This window comes from Nyctibius grandis, chromosome 17 (assembly GCF_013368605.1).
Source record: "Nyctibius grandis isolate bNycGra1 chromosome 17, bNycGra1.pri, whole genome shotgun sequence".
NCBI lineage: Eukaryota > Metazoa > Chordata > Aves > Nyctibiiformes > Nyctibiidae > Nyctibius > Nyctibius grandis.
In genome coordinates, this window is record NC_090674.1 from 7,796,914 (window position 1) to 7,812,605 (window position 15,692).

General features: G+C 47.6%; 2 protein-coding genes across 2 annotated transcripts in view; one reads left to right on the forward strand and one right to left on the reverse strand.

Annotated features, from left to right (window-relative positions):
- MEGF6 (multiple EGF like domains 6) overlaps window positions 1–6,945 on the reverse strand; it is a 73,804-nt gene extending 66,859 nt beyond the window's left edge. The window contains exons 1-3 of the mRNA XM_068414393.1: window positions 6,732–6,945; window positions 3,999–4,133; window positions 509–618 (exon numbers count right to left, since the gene is read on the reverse strand). Coding sequence (XP_068270494.1) covers window positions 509–618; window positions 3,999–4,133; window positions 6,732–6,817 — 331 coding nt within the window. The 5' untranslated portion in view covers window positions 6,818–6,945. The remainder of the gene's footprint in view (window positions 1–508; window positions 619–3,998; window positions 4,134–6,731) is intronic.
- Window positions 6,946–10,264: 3,319 nt separating this feature from the next.
- TPRG1L (tumor protein p63 regulated 1 like) lies at window positions 10,265–13,877 on the forward strand. The gene is made up of 5 exons (XM_068415002.1): window positions 10,265–10,441; window positions 10,513–10,604; window positions 11,934–12,110; window positions 12,686–12,839; window positions 13,598–13,877. The coding sequence occupies exons 1-5, from the start codon at window positions 10,265–10,267 to the stop codon at window positions 13,790–13,792; spliced, it is 795 nt and encodes a 264-aa protein (XP_068271103.1). The 3' UTR covers window positions 13,793–13,877.
- Window positions 13,878–15,692: the final 1,815 nt, after the last annotated feature.

A 15,692-nucleotide genomic window follows, 5' to 3' on the forward strand; every position in this document is an offset into this window, starting at 1 on the left:
AGCTCCCACAGACACTGAGTAAGAGCAACTAGACGGCAACTCAGCCATCACCAGCACGTTCAGTCACACAAACAGCAGTTACTGGGTTTTATAATGAAAAGTCCACTCAGGGCTTGGATTACAGCTTTCCAGAGCTTCTGCCAATGGCATCATTTGCAACACCAGTTTGGGCTTGATCTGAAATGTTTAGTAGCATTTGGCAACTGGATCAATGAACGTGACTCTGAGAAGTCTTTCATGCTGCGATGAGGAAATTCTCCAGAAGAGGAAAGCAACACACAGCGCTTCCTGGGAAGCCAGAGATAAATCCTTCTGACACACAGCTAAAATAAATAAAAATAAAATAAAAAAAAAACACAGAAGGAAACAACAAAAAAACCCAGCTCTTTTTAAAGACATCTTTATAGCGTTTACTGCAGGCACAGCACTTGAAATGAGCACCCTCAGCCAACAAAACAATACTGACAGCAGCAAATGGAGAATCTCACCCAAACAGCGCGACACTTACGGTAGAGACAGCCGGCGTCCCCTCCGAGCTGGGCCCATCCCAGGCAACACCTGTACGTGGTCTGGTATTTCAGCTGGTACACCTGCCTGTAGCCCGTGTAGTACGTGGTTCTGAAACACGACAAACAAGATACCGCCCGGACAACGTTAATTCCTGCAGAACGAGGGAATTGGAAAGAACGGAAGTTGTAACTCTAACTGTGGATGTGAATAAAATGAGGAATTTGGTTTTCTAATGTGCTGACATTTTTTTCCACCTGCTCTAGCAATGATCACTGATGCTAAGAAAATACTTCTTAATTTACTTTAATCGGAAACACGAGAGACTGGAGCGTCCAGGTCCTCACGGCACCCCTGGCTCTTTCCTCCTTCTCTAAACTATTTCACAGCTTGTTAATGATGGAAATTTAAATTTCAAGTACAACAGGCATTTCAGTCCAGCTTTAGTGAGCATGAACAGGTGTCTCCAAGGGGCGAAGGTGAGCTAAAAACTGTCAGAATCCTGACAGGAATGTCAAGCTACTCAAGCAGCTCTCCAGGCAGTTGTGTGTTACGCAGCAAGGCTCCTATGGGGTCAGGCTGGCAGAACCCGTTCCCTGATGGAAAGGGCTTTGGCCTCCTCGGTTCTCCTTCCACTGCGCCCCACAATAACCCTCAACTTCACATCGACGAGCCCAGCGTTGACGCCAGCACCATACCGGCCACGCCACACGCGTGACCACATCTCTCCTGTCTTCCAGACAAAGCCAGGAGCCCTCTCCAGCCCAGCACGGTACCAGGACGTGACGGCAGCTGCCTCTCCAGGAGGCTCGGCCAGGGATGCTGTGCTCAGGTGGGAGCTGAAGGTCCCTTTAACAACTCCTGCTAGTTACCTCCAGGGTGGGAGGTGGGGTAGTAAAGCAGGGATTGATCTGAAGCATAAATAAATGAAAGCGACACTTCTTTCCTGGAAATCTGATGTTGTGTATATGTGAAAATTGAAACACAGATAAAACTTTTGAAGCCGATTTTTAAAAAGCTCCTTTGGCAGAACATGAAACTGCTCCACCAAAGAAAATCAGACAAACAACAACAAATATTTGGCACAGCAGATGTGTTGTACGTGTCCACTGAAAATATTTATCCTAACTCAGTCTAGTTGTTTGATTTCGTCTGAATGTTTCTACAAAAAGCCCTAAATAATGGTAAACCTTCAATTCCCGTGAAGGAAACCTTTGGCTACTCTTCTGTGCCAATCAGCAGATGGAAGCACAGCTGAGAAAAATAAAAGCAGATACCAATTTTTTTGTATGAGCTGTTAACAAATTATGAAGGAAACACTCGTGTTCCAGAAGCAGCTGAGAAAGCAATTTACAGTCACTCAGGCACCAGAACAGCCAGCTACCAGGCGTGGATCCATCTGGATCCTCTTGGTATGGAGAGCCATCTCCCAGCCCAGCGCAGGGCTTTCAGGTGGTGGCAGGGTGTGCTGGGAAGCACAAGAGGACACGATGGGTGTGGGGTGGAGCTAATGCAACAAGTGTTCAGAGCATGGACTGTTCTGGAAAGCACTGTCCTTTTCATCCCAAAGGAGAAAGGCTGCCCAGCAGCAAGCTGCCTCTTCCATCTGCCCTGCGTGAGCTCAGAAATGGGGAGGAAAAGGTATTCCAAGAAACTGTAATGTAGGACAGCTCAGGACTAACCCCAGGGCTCCTTTCTGCCCCCATCAGTGCCCTGAACAACCTCATCTCCACGAGTCTTGGTGGGCTCCATCGGACACTTCAGATCCTTAAGTCAGCCCAAGTGGGCTCTCAAGGAGATGCAAATATTTTGACAGCCTCAGTTGCCTCTGGATATCTGGATGCTGCAGACTGGAAAGAACCACAGAGGAGATACTTTATCTTCAATGTTTCTGTTTTCTTTTGTGTTTTAAGGAGTCCCTGGCACAGAAAATGTTGAAAGAGCCAGAACTAATGGAACCCAGGCTTAAAAATCCTGCTGTGTCCTGCTGCTGGAAAATCCACTTCCAGCCCCTCTGGGACAGCACCGTCACTCCTCCAAGTTTCATTACTGAGGCCTGAGCAAAGCTACCTTCTGTTGTTACCTAATTCGGGAAAGTTACACAATCAGTAGCAAAAGCATCACTTTAGCAGGAACAACTGAGGAGCCCAGAGGATGCTCAGCTCATCTGCCGAGGAGCAGATGCCAGCTCTCTGAGCGGGCAGGGACGGTGCAATCCAGTACTCTAGGCACAGATACAAATCTTGTAAAAACAAATGCTACTGGTTTTGGAATGCACGAACTCAGCAGACCATCACCTCCTCAGCTACCCCCGTCCCCTGCCTGCCCCAGCCCACCGCCCCTAAACTGCACTTCCACTTTAGGCAAAGTGATGGGACTGCAGTGCCCTAAGCCTGCCTGGGAAATTTAGGAAATAAGCCAACAGTTATGAACCCTGCACGTCAGTGACTTGTGCTTCAGCCCCTGCTCCTCGCCGGGCAGGTGGGCTGGGCAGAGCCGCGCTGCGCGGCGCCCGCGGAAAGGAAGAGCAGATCCTGGACTTCCCTAGTCGTGTCCGTGAACTCAAAGGCACCGAGGCCAATTTCAGGCCAGCCCCGTGTGTGTCAGATCCTGAAGCTGTTAATACGCTTCCTGAGCCCCGCGCTGCCGGAGCCGGGTCCAACTGGAGCGGCTCCAGCGGGTGACAGAGGCTGCGCAGCATCCCTGTCAAGGCCGAAACCACGCGCCCCACTGCCCTCGATCACTCAGCACACGGGAGCTTGGCAGGAGATTTCCATCTGTTGGAATCAGCCTGCTGCGACGGGAACTCCCAAAAGAAGTTTAGAGTGAGGGGATATGGGACAAAATCTTGCCTGAGGAAGGTTTTGCTGATAGTCCTTTCACTGTACTTGCTTTTAAAATGCCCTGGGTGAAATCCCTCACAGCACCTCTAGGCCTCACCTCTGTATTTTCTTCAGGAACAGAGTTTTAGCACTAGGCTGCTCTGATATTTATAAGGAAGCATGACAAAGTTTTTCATTTCAGTTCCTTGATTTACAATGTCAAAAACATACATTAAAGAACTAAAGGGACAGCTGGGTCTGAAGAGTTCCCAGCCTTTGAAGTAGAAGCAGACAGGGCACCTATCATTTCAAAGTCCTCTCTTAAAACACAGTCAAAAGACAGACTCTGTTTGCTCCTTTATCACCACTACACAGATATCATCACCAAGATAATTACTGGCAATTACAGGTCAGGAGGAATTCCTGAAGTCAAGACTTAAAAGCAGTCTCTAGTCCAAGCTGCTTCTTTGAAACTACTACTACCATTATTATTTTGTAAAGGCTTGTAACTGCCTAATGAGGCCGGAAAAGCAGGTGGAGTACAGAAGAAGATCGGGCACATTGTAGTTGGGCTGCTGTGTAGGAAGAAAAGTTCATTATTTGCACTGTTGCACATGTCCATAGCCCTCCCTCTGCAACCCCTCCTTGCTTGGAGGGAAGGACACGTACCTCCGCTCGTAGCCCGTGCACCACCGCCGTCCTCCGCAGCCCTGCTTCCACACTTTGACAGCACGGGTGAAGGCCTGGACGCACGGCTGCCGCTGCCCCACGACCGCCAGCTCCTGCTCCGCGCAGACGTTCGGCCTGGCACAGAGAAACAGAGGGGTACGGGGGTCTGCACGCCGCTGAGAGAAGCGTGGAGTGCTGCCACCACTCAAACAGGCGCCAGCTGCGGGCAACCTCATTCCTTACCAAAAGAGCAGGAAGATTTTATGCCATACACAGTATTTGCCTCCTTGTTTAATTAAATCAGCGCAGGGAAAAGAAATCTGCCAGGTCGGCCAGCCACAAGCAGCTGTCAAGCGCCGCCTATCCACCTCCCCCAAAAACCCTTGGATGTAATGCTCTGGTGAACAGACAGCGTGGTCACAGCGTGCCACCGGCACCAACAAAACGTACAGCACAATAACAGCATCTGTATTTCTCACAAGGACGTCAATAGGCCTTGGTGAATCAGTCAAACAGTGGAGAACTACAAGGTGAGCATCGCAAACCGGTATTTATGGATGAAAACATGCCACAAAGAGAGAGGACACGTTGAATAATCCCGTGCTGCGAGTCGGTGGCACACACGGGAAGCCTGTGCTGTCCCGAACCCCCTCCCCAAACCTCCAGACCTGCAGCCCACGATGAGGCTCGGGTACAGCAACAGAAGTCTAAAGCAATATGGTTTTACAGCATTGCAACAGAGCAAACTTCAGTGAGATTGGGAAGCTCCTGACAATTTGTACCTCTAGGTCCTGGGACGTTCTACAACCCACCTGAAAAATGCAGCAGTTACTTTTCCACTGATACATTGAGGCTAATTTTTAGCCTTAAAACACAGAGGACGGATGAGAAAAGAGGCAGCAGCCTACTCGATACACTAGCACAATAATTTCTATGTTTGTCCACTCTGTCCACTCTCAGTTAACGCAGAATACATATGCTTGCTTTGCACTTAGGGGATTATTTTCCTGACAATTGCAATTGCGAACACCAATGATATCTGCATCTTCTGAGTGCTTGGGAAAAAAAGGTATTCTCCTGCTAGAAATGATACATCACTTGACCAATACTGCTTTAAATCAGAATTCAGTTTGCTGTCTTAGATGCTTTCTCACTCATCCAGAGCTAAGGGCTGCAAGACTAATTACTGTAAATAAAGTGAATGTATATAATTCAGTAAGAAAATAAGGAAAATACCATTTGCACCTTATTTCTTTTCTAATCCTACCTCTCTTTCACCAAATATGAGTCAGTAGCTTTAACTAAGAATGAAGAGGGAAACATTTCTCCCTGACTTAATAAGTTATGAGCTGCTCATTACTTGGGACTGCTCGTTGTTTCCAATTCTTCAAAAGGGACTGAGAGTTTTCCCAAAAATACTTTCTATAAAAGAAGTTAAACTAAATAATTTGGACGTGGTGAAGCATACAGATTGCAGCTGGCATCTGACTGCTCCAGGACATTCAATTACCCCGCTGTTCGAACAAGCCTGGCAATGCCTCCGGGATTAATGGCATGTTTCCTTCCCCTTCTGGCTTTGCTCTCAAACCTCCTCTCGTCATCCCCACATGCGGCCACTGCCGAGCTGTTTGGCTTGCAAAGCTCCGCACACATCACTTCACCAGTACGACAGTCCCCAGCGCTAATGGTGACTGCTAGAGGGGCTGGTTTACTTCGTGTCTCCGTACAGAGCGCGCTGCGAGTTGATGCACAGAGGGGTATTTCGCTACCCCCCCGCCCTCCTCTGCCGTCAGCCTGCAGGCGCCTCCGAGCTCTCTGCATGGCCAGAAAAAAGAACTGAAAGGACCCAGAAGAACAAGGCTGGCAGCAGCACCGTTTTGGTGTGATTTATTACGGCGAAGAAAGGTTCTTGTGTGCCCCAGACAGTGGCGTTGTGTGTCCCGGGCATCGTCAGCGTGCCCTGTGTAAGTGACAGCACTGCCCAGGCGCTGGCATTTTCCTTTCTCTGATGCTTTGGCACACATCTCATCTCTAGTGTCTCGTCCAAGAAGTCCTACAAGTACTTGTCAAGGCAGGAGCACAAAATCTCTGGCATAGGGAGAAAAGGCGTCTTCTTGCAAAACCTTTATCTGCTGAAAAGGACCCCTTTTCAATCACAAAGTTAAAAACATCAGGGGGAGCAGCCTGGAGTTAGCACACCACACAACACTGGGTTCATTTACAGAAAGAATTAGAGCAATCCCCCTGCATCGAGAGATCATCTTCTGGCAGGAGACCAAGTTTGCAAGGAAGTTTTCCAAAGAAGCCAAATGATTAACACCCAACTGTAACTGTAAAATTTAATTAAAAAGAACGGACGATGAGCTGCTAGAGTAACAGCAAAAGCAAGGAAGAAACATGCAAGAAAGATACATGAAGTGCAATAAAAATAGCAGGTCTGGGAAGAAAGGTCAAGCTATTTACACAGGAATCACCTCTTGTGCTCACACAATAGCAACATTTCAGTTAAAAACAGTGAGTTACCTCCTACAAGCAAAGACTATCCCGATTTTCAAATTTCTCTTCACCTTTATGTACATCTGGTACCAGATAAGGAAGTACAGACCAGCCCTCCCTCCCCTTCACTCTCTCTGCTCCTCCGGTCACCCTTGGTTTTAAAATACTGTATTTACCTTCTGCTCCACAGGCCCCTGCCCTACAAAAACACTCCAGTTTTCTTTTCATGCTACTTACATATGGGGCTGAAGTTTGCTCCCAGAAGCAAGAGAAGATATTCGCAACACGAGGACGAATGACAGTGCCACCGCATGAAACTCCATCGCAACAGCTCCTCTCTCCCCCCAGGGTGCTTCCAGTGGGTGCCTAGAAAATCTCACAGCTTCCCAAGCACAGCTCGCGAGTCCCTGCTCCCCAAAGGAGGACGCTCCTGCTACCTCCTGTTCCCAGCTTGCTGTCTCTTTCTTACAAGGACAATGCTATGGGAGCACATGGGAATTCTTGCACGGGGAGAGCAGATTTATCGCTCCTAGATGCTTCCTCCCATATGGGTTCAGTTCAGCAAGTTTCTTCACTCCATGGGAAATTATTATAGTGCAGATTGTTGCTGGGTTTTTTCCAAAACCAAACCTGGCTTCTTATGCTCATTTGCTCGTAGTGAAATGTACTGAAGTGACTTTTCCTTCTGGCATTTGCTTCTTGACAAAGCCCAAAGACCCGGTGGCTCACAAGACCTGGGTTCTGTCCAGCAATGAAGCCCCATGTGGGTTTAGCTGATTTGGAGTCACGATCCACTTCACAAGGCAATATAAAAATCAGCACTTGGCAAGGGAAAGGCAAAAGGAGAGGTGCTCTCCTGCGCACCGAGGAGCCCACCTCCCAGAGGGCTCTTCCAGAAGCAGAGTGCTCCTTTACCCCATCCGCAGAGCTCAACCCTTCGTCCTGCTACAGCTCCCCACGTTCCTCTGGAGATGGGATCAGTAACTCCTGCACACGCACACGCTAAGAGCAGCTTCCCTGCTTTCAGGGGAGTAACAAAACTTCCCTCCTGCCTTTCCCAGGTCCAGCTCCTTTCCCTCACATGCTCTCTTGTCTCTTTTCTTGCTGACAGGCAGAAATCCCTCCCACCAGCCGTGTCCAACCCCGACGAGAGGAGGGGGGAACCCAGCAGCACAGTAGCAGAACTGATTCAGGTTTGCTTCTCGAAAGACAGCTCTTTTGCACTACCCAACGCCAACTCTGTACACACCACCCAAAACCCCTTTCCCAGCAGCTCTAAAAATATCCCTCAGAGATTTACTCTTTCCTATACACTCTAAGAGATAACAAAATCGATCAGTTTCCAAGGAAATTCTGCTGCGCGTGTAAAATGGACAGGGACACATCTGACCTGCACTCAGCTGCTAGAGCACTGTTAAATGACCAGTTCCCGGCGTGGCAGGGGAATACACTGGGCAAAGAGGAGTTAGGGAATGAGATTGAATTGCTCTCTGCCTTTTCCCACCAAACTCCCTACTTACATAGGGAAAAAGCACAAAAAGAGGCATTGATGAGGATTTTGCTGAAGCTGAGTGACAGCCCGCTGGCCCCTGTGAAATGAGAAAACAGAGAGAAACACCCAAGCCTAATTCTCAGATGGTTCACTGCTAAGTTTCCAAAAAGCTGCCACAAGTATCACCCGATGTTACTGCCAGTCTCGGCAGCAACGGTGAGGGCTTGCAGAGGGCTGAGCTGTCTCCTGCCTTCCTTCCAGGAAGGATGGGCACACAGTAGCTGACACAGTAGGACGGGGAAGAAGAGAGCGGAGCAGGGATGCGGCGCTAAAACTCTCCTGCTTGTAAAACCTGCCGACAAACTCTCTCACCAAGGGCAAGGAATCACCAGGGCACTGCTCCGCTGCCCTGGGGCGGCCCTGGGCAGACCTGAGCTTTGGCAAACACCGATTTCTGTGAGAGAAGCAGGATAAGGAGGTCTGGGCAGTTTCAGTGCCCATGCCATGCACGTATTGTGCCACTGAAAGACAACCATTACATCAAGACTAAAGTCACCAAGGAGCCATGCCCAAAAGTTGATAGCTCCTGGAACAAAGCAAGGCAGCTGCTTTTTATACCTTAATGCTTCCAAAGTCACAGCAGTTGCTTAAATCATTTAGGTCAGAGAAAAGAGCGAGTAAGAGGGGCTAATGTTTTCACTTAGAAGTAAAGTATCTGCCAAATCTAACAGATGGGAAGACATCTTTCATTGTTCCTAGAGAAGAAAACTATGTAAAGATGTTTTATAATTATGGAGAGAGCTCCAGAATACAATAAATTCAGGCCTCCGTTTTCCTGTCAGGACTTTAAAAATTAGGACTTATCTTACAGTAGGAAACCGTAAGACTGCTCCCAGTTAGCCTCTCAGTGCTAACTTACTACTGCTACACAAAAGCTTTCCTTACACCTTGCTGATCCTCTGGGTCCAGCTTTGGCAAACACAGTGCTGGGTACCTGGACTTGTAAGACAACCAGGTGAAACCTCTGGGCACGGCAAGGCACCAGTCCCTCCTGGCCCTGACCAAATGCCCGCTGGCAGAGGGTGCAGGGGAGCCTGTCCCCCAGCCCGCAGGCAGGGATCAGGCAGAGCCTGGAGTGTGGCTCCCTCTCCAGGACACGGCTCGGCGTCCAGGGACAGGGTTTCATCCTGGTCCAGCCACAGCTCCCAAACTGTGTCTCAGGTGACAATCCTGGCTACCACACGGGCAGGAGACAACTTACTAAGGGGATCTGGGCTGGTCTGGCTGCGGGAGGCAGCGACAGCAGCGTGGTCACCCTCTCGGCTGTGGCTGTCCCCAGCAGGCTGCCCGCAGAGAGGAAGCTCTGATGGAAAAACCATGCTCTGAGCACGGTGTGCGAAGTTATGAGCATAAAGCCAGCTCTGCAGTTCTTTTGTAAGTCACTTTAAAGAAAGCAACGAGGCTTCCCATTTAAACAGGCTCATGTGAGCAAGAGCAGCACACAGTGCAGCAGAGAATTCATGAAACACATATGAGAGATGGATATCTGAAATCCAATATTGTCCGTGAAGTCAATTTAATATGTTTTCAATTTTATACCATTTCTCAGCACAACCGCCTGCCGAAGATGTCATCCTCTGGCGCAGGGTGAAACAGACCTGGAAAGCGGTCAAAGATACAATACAGTTCCATAAATAGCGATGATAATATCTGCACTAAAGCCAGAAACCACAGAAATAGAAATATTAACTCGTCATTCATTCCCTGGCGTTATTTAATCTTTGCTATCAAGCACACTGAATGCGGCACAGGCTTTAGGGCTCTGACCTCGCAGTTCTGTCCCTAGTTCTGCATTGCTCGTCTGCCACATCACACCTGGAAGTTTTGAGCAGCTGGTATTTAAGGATTTGATATATCTAACCAAGATTTGCGTCACAGTAGCTCTGAGCAGCCTCTGTAGATACATAAATCTCTTTGCTTTGTGGGCAATATCAGACTCGGTGCCCAGAGCACCCGAGCAGAGCAGCACACGCGGTTTGGCTCAGCCCGGGGCTCCCTGTGTATGCGGTGTGTGTGTGCCCTGCTGGGCCCCCGGCAGAGCCGAGACAGGCCCGGCACAGCCCCGGTGCAGCCACAGGGGAGCCGGGCCGCTTCTCTTGGGCCCCCGCCCCGCCGCGGTGCCGCCCCCCGGCGCGGAGCGGGGGCAGAGGGCGGGCCCGGTGGCCATGGCTACCGCCCGCCCCGCCCCGGAAGGTGGCGAGCGCCCGGCCCGGCCGCGATGCTGCAGCTCCGGGACGCGGAGGAGGGCGGCCCGGCCGAGAGCCCCGGCAGCCCCGCGGCGGGGCCGGCGATGCTGGTGCCGGGGGAGGCCGGGCCGGCCCGGCAGCGGCTGCGGCCGCTCAGCGTGCGCACCGCCACCCGCGCCGGCCGCCTCCGCCGGTACTTCGTGTTCCGGGTAGGGCCCCGCGGCCGCGGCGGGGGCACCCCGCGCCCCGCACGCCCTAACCGCTGCCTTCTCCCCCTTAGCCCGGCACCATCGAGCAAGCGGTGAGCGAGATCCGCGCCGTCGTGACGCCCGCCGAGGACGGGGAGGTGCGGAGCGTCTGGCTGCTGGCCGAGTAAGTCGCGCTGCCGCGGGCCGGGCCGCCGGCTCCTCCCGGCCCCGCCGCGGGCACGGACGGGCCTCGGAGCCGCGCGTTCGTGTGTTAAAGCCTTGTAAATATCGCAAAATGGACAGAGGCGCCTTGAAGGGGCCTAGGGGGGCTGTATCGCATCGCTATTTCTGTATAGCCCGACCCACCGAAGCGTTTAGATGAAAGCTGAGTTAACTCCTTGCAAAATCAGCACGGTACAGAATCCACTCACGCTAAACCCACTGGCGTAGCTTTAACTACATCAAAAGCCATGCCTGTGCACCGCCTTACAGACCCTGAGCCTGTAATTCACCAGTGAACGGAATGGAAGCTGACAGTTTGCAATGTATCTGGAGCAAAACACAAGCTGAGTATGCCTACATCTGCAGAACAACGCTTGGCCAGATCTGCAGCCCCTGAGCACTCCTCGGGGCAAGCAGAAGGGCAAGGGCGGTGTCGGTCCTTTCAGCACGGCGCAAGTCAAACTGGCAGGGAGAGGCAGAGAGAAGGGTCCACAGGAGGTAGAAATGCTCTGGCCCATTGCCTGGTCCCCCTGTTTGCACTTACCTTTACACAACGAGGATAGCTTTGGTCTTATCAGCTTCACATCAGTGTTCCTGTTGAAACAATAGACAATTTTTGTAAGGAAAAACAATTAAATCAATAACACTAAAAATAAGCTGTGGCAGATTTCAAAGGTGCTAGTTTAAAAGCTGAGCTCATTAGAGACAGAAAATATGACCTGCTCTTAGGTTGCCCTAAGGATGAAATAGTATAGCTGGGATGGTTCAACAATGCAGTGTGGCAAAACACTCGGGGAAAGGTAGCATCTGTTATTCATGAAATTTGAAGAAACTGGCAAGTTTTTGAGGTACAAACTGTTCTTAAAGAGGAAAATACTAAGTCAGACCAACAGTTAAAGGAAACTATTTCTCTCCCCTGAACATACATACACCAATGCAGTTAATAATTTAGCACGTGGCAACACGCTAACAGGAGGGTATTAAACACTTAGGGAAGAGTTGTTGGAGAATCATCTGCCCCGTTCAGTAGCATTTGTTCTCAAATAACAGGAGATAGCACTAGATCAAGATCTTCAGACTATTTCTGATTTTCTTAACATTTTGCTGTTGTAACGTGACTATGTTGTGACATTCAACCTCTTATCTGACTTGCCGACTCAAAGGCTGTAATGGAAAATACAGCATTACTAACACTTCAGATTTGTTCTCCTCCTTGACTCTTCTGTCAAGCTGTTGAGTGTTTCTGGCCAGTAATCAAAACTGCTAAAGCTCAGCGGTGTTATCTTACCAGAATTGATCACTGGAACAACGAGAAGGAGCGTCTCGTTCTTATCACGGATTGGTCCCTCCTGATCTGCAAATACAACTTCATCAGCCTGCAGTGCCAGCATGTGACGAGGATAGCCCTCAATGCTGTCGATACCATCTCTGTAGGAGAGTTTCAGTTCCCACCTAGATCTCTGAACAAGTAAGTTGACATAGTAATACAGTAATGCAATTGTAATCCTTGTATTGTTATTGTAGTTTGAGCTGTCAGCCTTTGTCACTGACCGTTGGACAAGTTTGAGAACTCTTCCTTTTTTCATTAGACCGCCTCAGAGTAGCTGCTGTTTTGCTGGGACAGTTAGTAGTTACGTTAAAAGTGAGTTGCTCAAGGACTTTCAAGATAAGGTGAATAGATTTGGGAGCAGAAGTTCATCGCCATCATGTAACGCAGTAGTAATACCACCTTAGCATTACTAGAAAGCCTCGTGTAAAGGTCAGGTCACCCGTGAACGCAGGCTGTCACAGGCAGTACAGTTCAGGTCTCGTGTCCTAGGTGTCTAATGAGCTTAACCTTTTGCATTCAGCTTATAAGAATGTACATTTGCATATTTCAGGGGCTGAATTCTTCTATTACTGCTCTGGGGGAAAAGCTTAACTATCAAACATATTTCAGCTTCCAGTTTTAAGTAGGTCTTTTTTTGACAGTACATTTCTAATTAAACTTGCCTCAAAGACTCAAAAGTCTTACCATATTAATTCTGCTGTCTCCTGTATCAGGCGAGAAGGTGCGGGTATTCGAGTTCAGTGGGACAAGCAAAGCCGCGCCTCCTTCATCAACAGATGGAACCCGTGGTCCGCAAACATCCCCTACGTCACCTTCACCGAACATCCCATGGCAGATGCTGATGAGAAGGTTGCATCCCTTTGCCTAGTAAGGACGTCACCTCTCCTATTCTAGATGGCTTGTTCTTCTCATAGGCTGGGTGTGACTTAGATTATTTTGAAAAGATAGAGCAGATAAATCAAATAGAAGCAGTTAAATCAAAGAGACAGAACTCAGAGCTGTAAGCTACATTTCCCCGTCCTCCAAATTTCGACTTGCACGGCAGCACAACCGTCAGCTTTTGCCAGCTACCCGTAAATGGTTTATCCAAGAAGGAAGCTGACAGTTCCAGAAGTGCAGAGTCCTGTAAAACCCAAAAGAAAATGGATCTTGGTGCTATTCCTGCTCTTGCTTACCTGACAGGCCGATCTCTGACCTTTCATCTAGGACTGCCAGCTAATTAAACAAATAGTTTAGTTGCTAACTGTAAACCTTCACTGAGGTGGTTCTCAGTTTTTCTTGCAAGAGTTGCTTTCCTCTGAAGGTTTCCTTAAAACTAGAACACGATGGTAAATTCAGTTCAATGCATCACTGATAAGGGCAGGAGAACTACAGTCAGAGATAATACCAGTCACTGATAAATCTTTACACATCTAGCCTCTGTGTTTAAGTTACACGTAAATAGTGTCCTGGTATGAAGTTAACTGAATCATTAAGGTTAAATGTCAGAATGTGAAGTTTATCATGGCACGTGAGATCCATGACAGCTACAGCTTTAGTGTTAATCCTTTACAATTCAACATCAGCAGCTCTTTGCCTAACAATTTTTAAAAGAATGGAAAAACAAAGTGATTTTTTTCTTTCAGTTGGAAAACTTTAAAACTCAGCTAATTCAAGCCGTGAAGAAAGCCCATAAGGAGTGTCCATTGCCAGGAAGGGCTAATGGTGTGCTAGTGCTGGAGCGTCCTCTTCTGATCGAGACCTACCTGGGATTGATGTCCTTCATCAACAACGAGGCCAAACTTGGCTACTCCATGACAAGAGGAAGAATTGGATTTTAAAATTGGTTGCATTTAATCTTTTCAAGGGAAAGTGGTTTGATACTGGTCTCCTGGGGAGAGCACGCTGTGTGGCAGACTACTTGGTAATCAAAGTGAAGTTAGGGGAACAAAAGGGGGTGGTTGTAGATCTAATGGTTCATGGGAGGCCCTGGTTGTTATGGTCAGGTCAGATTAATCCGAAGCAGACAGAAGGTAGTGTCATTCTTGTTTTTTGTATCTAATTTACAGCTCTTACTGGTTCTTATACAGGGCTAGTGAGCAGCAGTGTTTTCCATTTCTAACTACGTGTTCTTCTCTGTTAATTAAGTGCAATTGGTATCTGCTACAAACACTCCACACACATACCCAAGATACAGCAGAACATTCATGCCATATTACAGTTGTGTCCCTATATATGGTGTGAAATCACGTAGTGTGCTTGGGATTGATCTGTATTGTTTAAAGAGGTATTTGTGTTCTCGATTACAGTAATCTTAGCATTTTGATTAACGCCTGTTAAGAATTTTGAAAGCTGTGTCAGTCATTCTTTAGCAAAACAGAGTCAGCAAATTTTGTTAAAGCTGTACCGTGACGTCTGCTCAGCAGCAGTGTACACAAACTGCTACTTTGTAAACTGAAGTACATGCCTGAATATGCATTTATTAGCTTTTCGTAAAATTACCTCCCTCAGAACTGAGTCTAACTTCCTACTTTCTTATGTATGTTGTCTTGCTGCAGCCATGGAATAGACTCTTGAGAGAACATTGCCAAAAGCCTCACAAACACATTTGCCTTCAAAGCTATTATTTATAAAACTGAAAAGGAATTCTATTTTGATTAGTTTTATATTCTTAGCAGTTTTTCTTAATTCTGCTCTAGTTTGGGACTGCAGCAGTGCAGGAGTTTTTAATGGAGACAGATAAAACAAAGCACTGTATGTCAATCTTGATTTATACATTCTTGCACTTAACCTCATACAAATGTCCAGTAATGAAATTCAGAAGCAGCGTAAGAGACACTACAACTGAAATGGCTCATGAGGTTACTCTAACAAGCTTTTTCATTGTGTATGACCTTCTGTACGTGCCATTTTATCAGAGAATTTAGCTGCACAACCTCACTGCTGAATAAACGCTGTGCTGCAGTGGTTTTTTTTTTTTTAACTTAAAGTAGATGCGTGTTTATGAAACTTAGGTAAAGCTGAAGTCACAATGGAATGCAACAAGTTGCATGCCCCTCTCAACGCATTTTCCTAAGATATCTATCTAATTTTCATTAATCTTGCAGTAAAGTTAAATTTCAACTCAATTTGTTCTTCATTCTTCATTTTGTGGAGACTGAGGCTGTGAAATTAAGTAGCAAAAGAAAAAACATCCAGTTAATTCCTACACAATGGGCTCCCTTCCTTTGAAGAATACAGTGGCTGGCTACTCAGGTTAAAGACAAAGGATAGTCCAACTTCTCTGTTGAACAGTCTACTCCAACTTGGCACTAGATAGTTGGGCCAAAAGCTTCCATTTCAGTTGCCTGTAATATATCATTCTGAAGCACCAGTTATGATCCTTCTTGTAAAGATTTAGTATAATAAATCTATGGTAGACCAGGCACAGTTACTGTCACCTGTTAACATCTTAGTCTGGAAAAGCAAAGTTATTGCAGATGACTTAATTTGCTTTCTGAACAAAGAACTTGTTTTGCTTTAACAGTAATTGATTTGCTAGAAAGTGTCTTACTGATGCATCTACTTCTACTACATATTTAATTCTAATACACAAGAAAAATCTGTTGTTTTACAAAACTAGACATAAGCTGTACACTGTTCTGTGCAAATGACTTTTCTTGTGCTGGGATAAATAGCTACATAATCACATCACTGATAATACAGAAACACTTTAGAATGGAGAAGTGCAGGTTTATAGTT

Coding starts and splice junctions, on each gene's coding strand:
- TPRG1L (XM_068415002.1), top strand. CDS start 10,265: ATGCTGCAGCTCCGGGACGCGGAGGAGGGCGGCCCGGCCGAGAGCCCC. Junction 10,442..10,512: donor GCCGGTACTTCGTGTTCCGG/GTAGGGCCCCGC, acceptor TCTCCCCCTTAG/CCCGGCACCATCGAGCAAGC. Junction 12,840..13,597: donor AGGTTGCATCCCTTTGCCTA/GTAAGGACGTCA, acceptor TTTTTCTTTCAG/TTGGAAAACTTTAAAACTCA.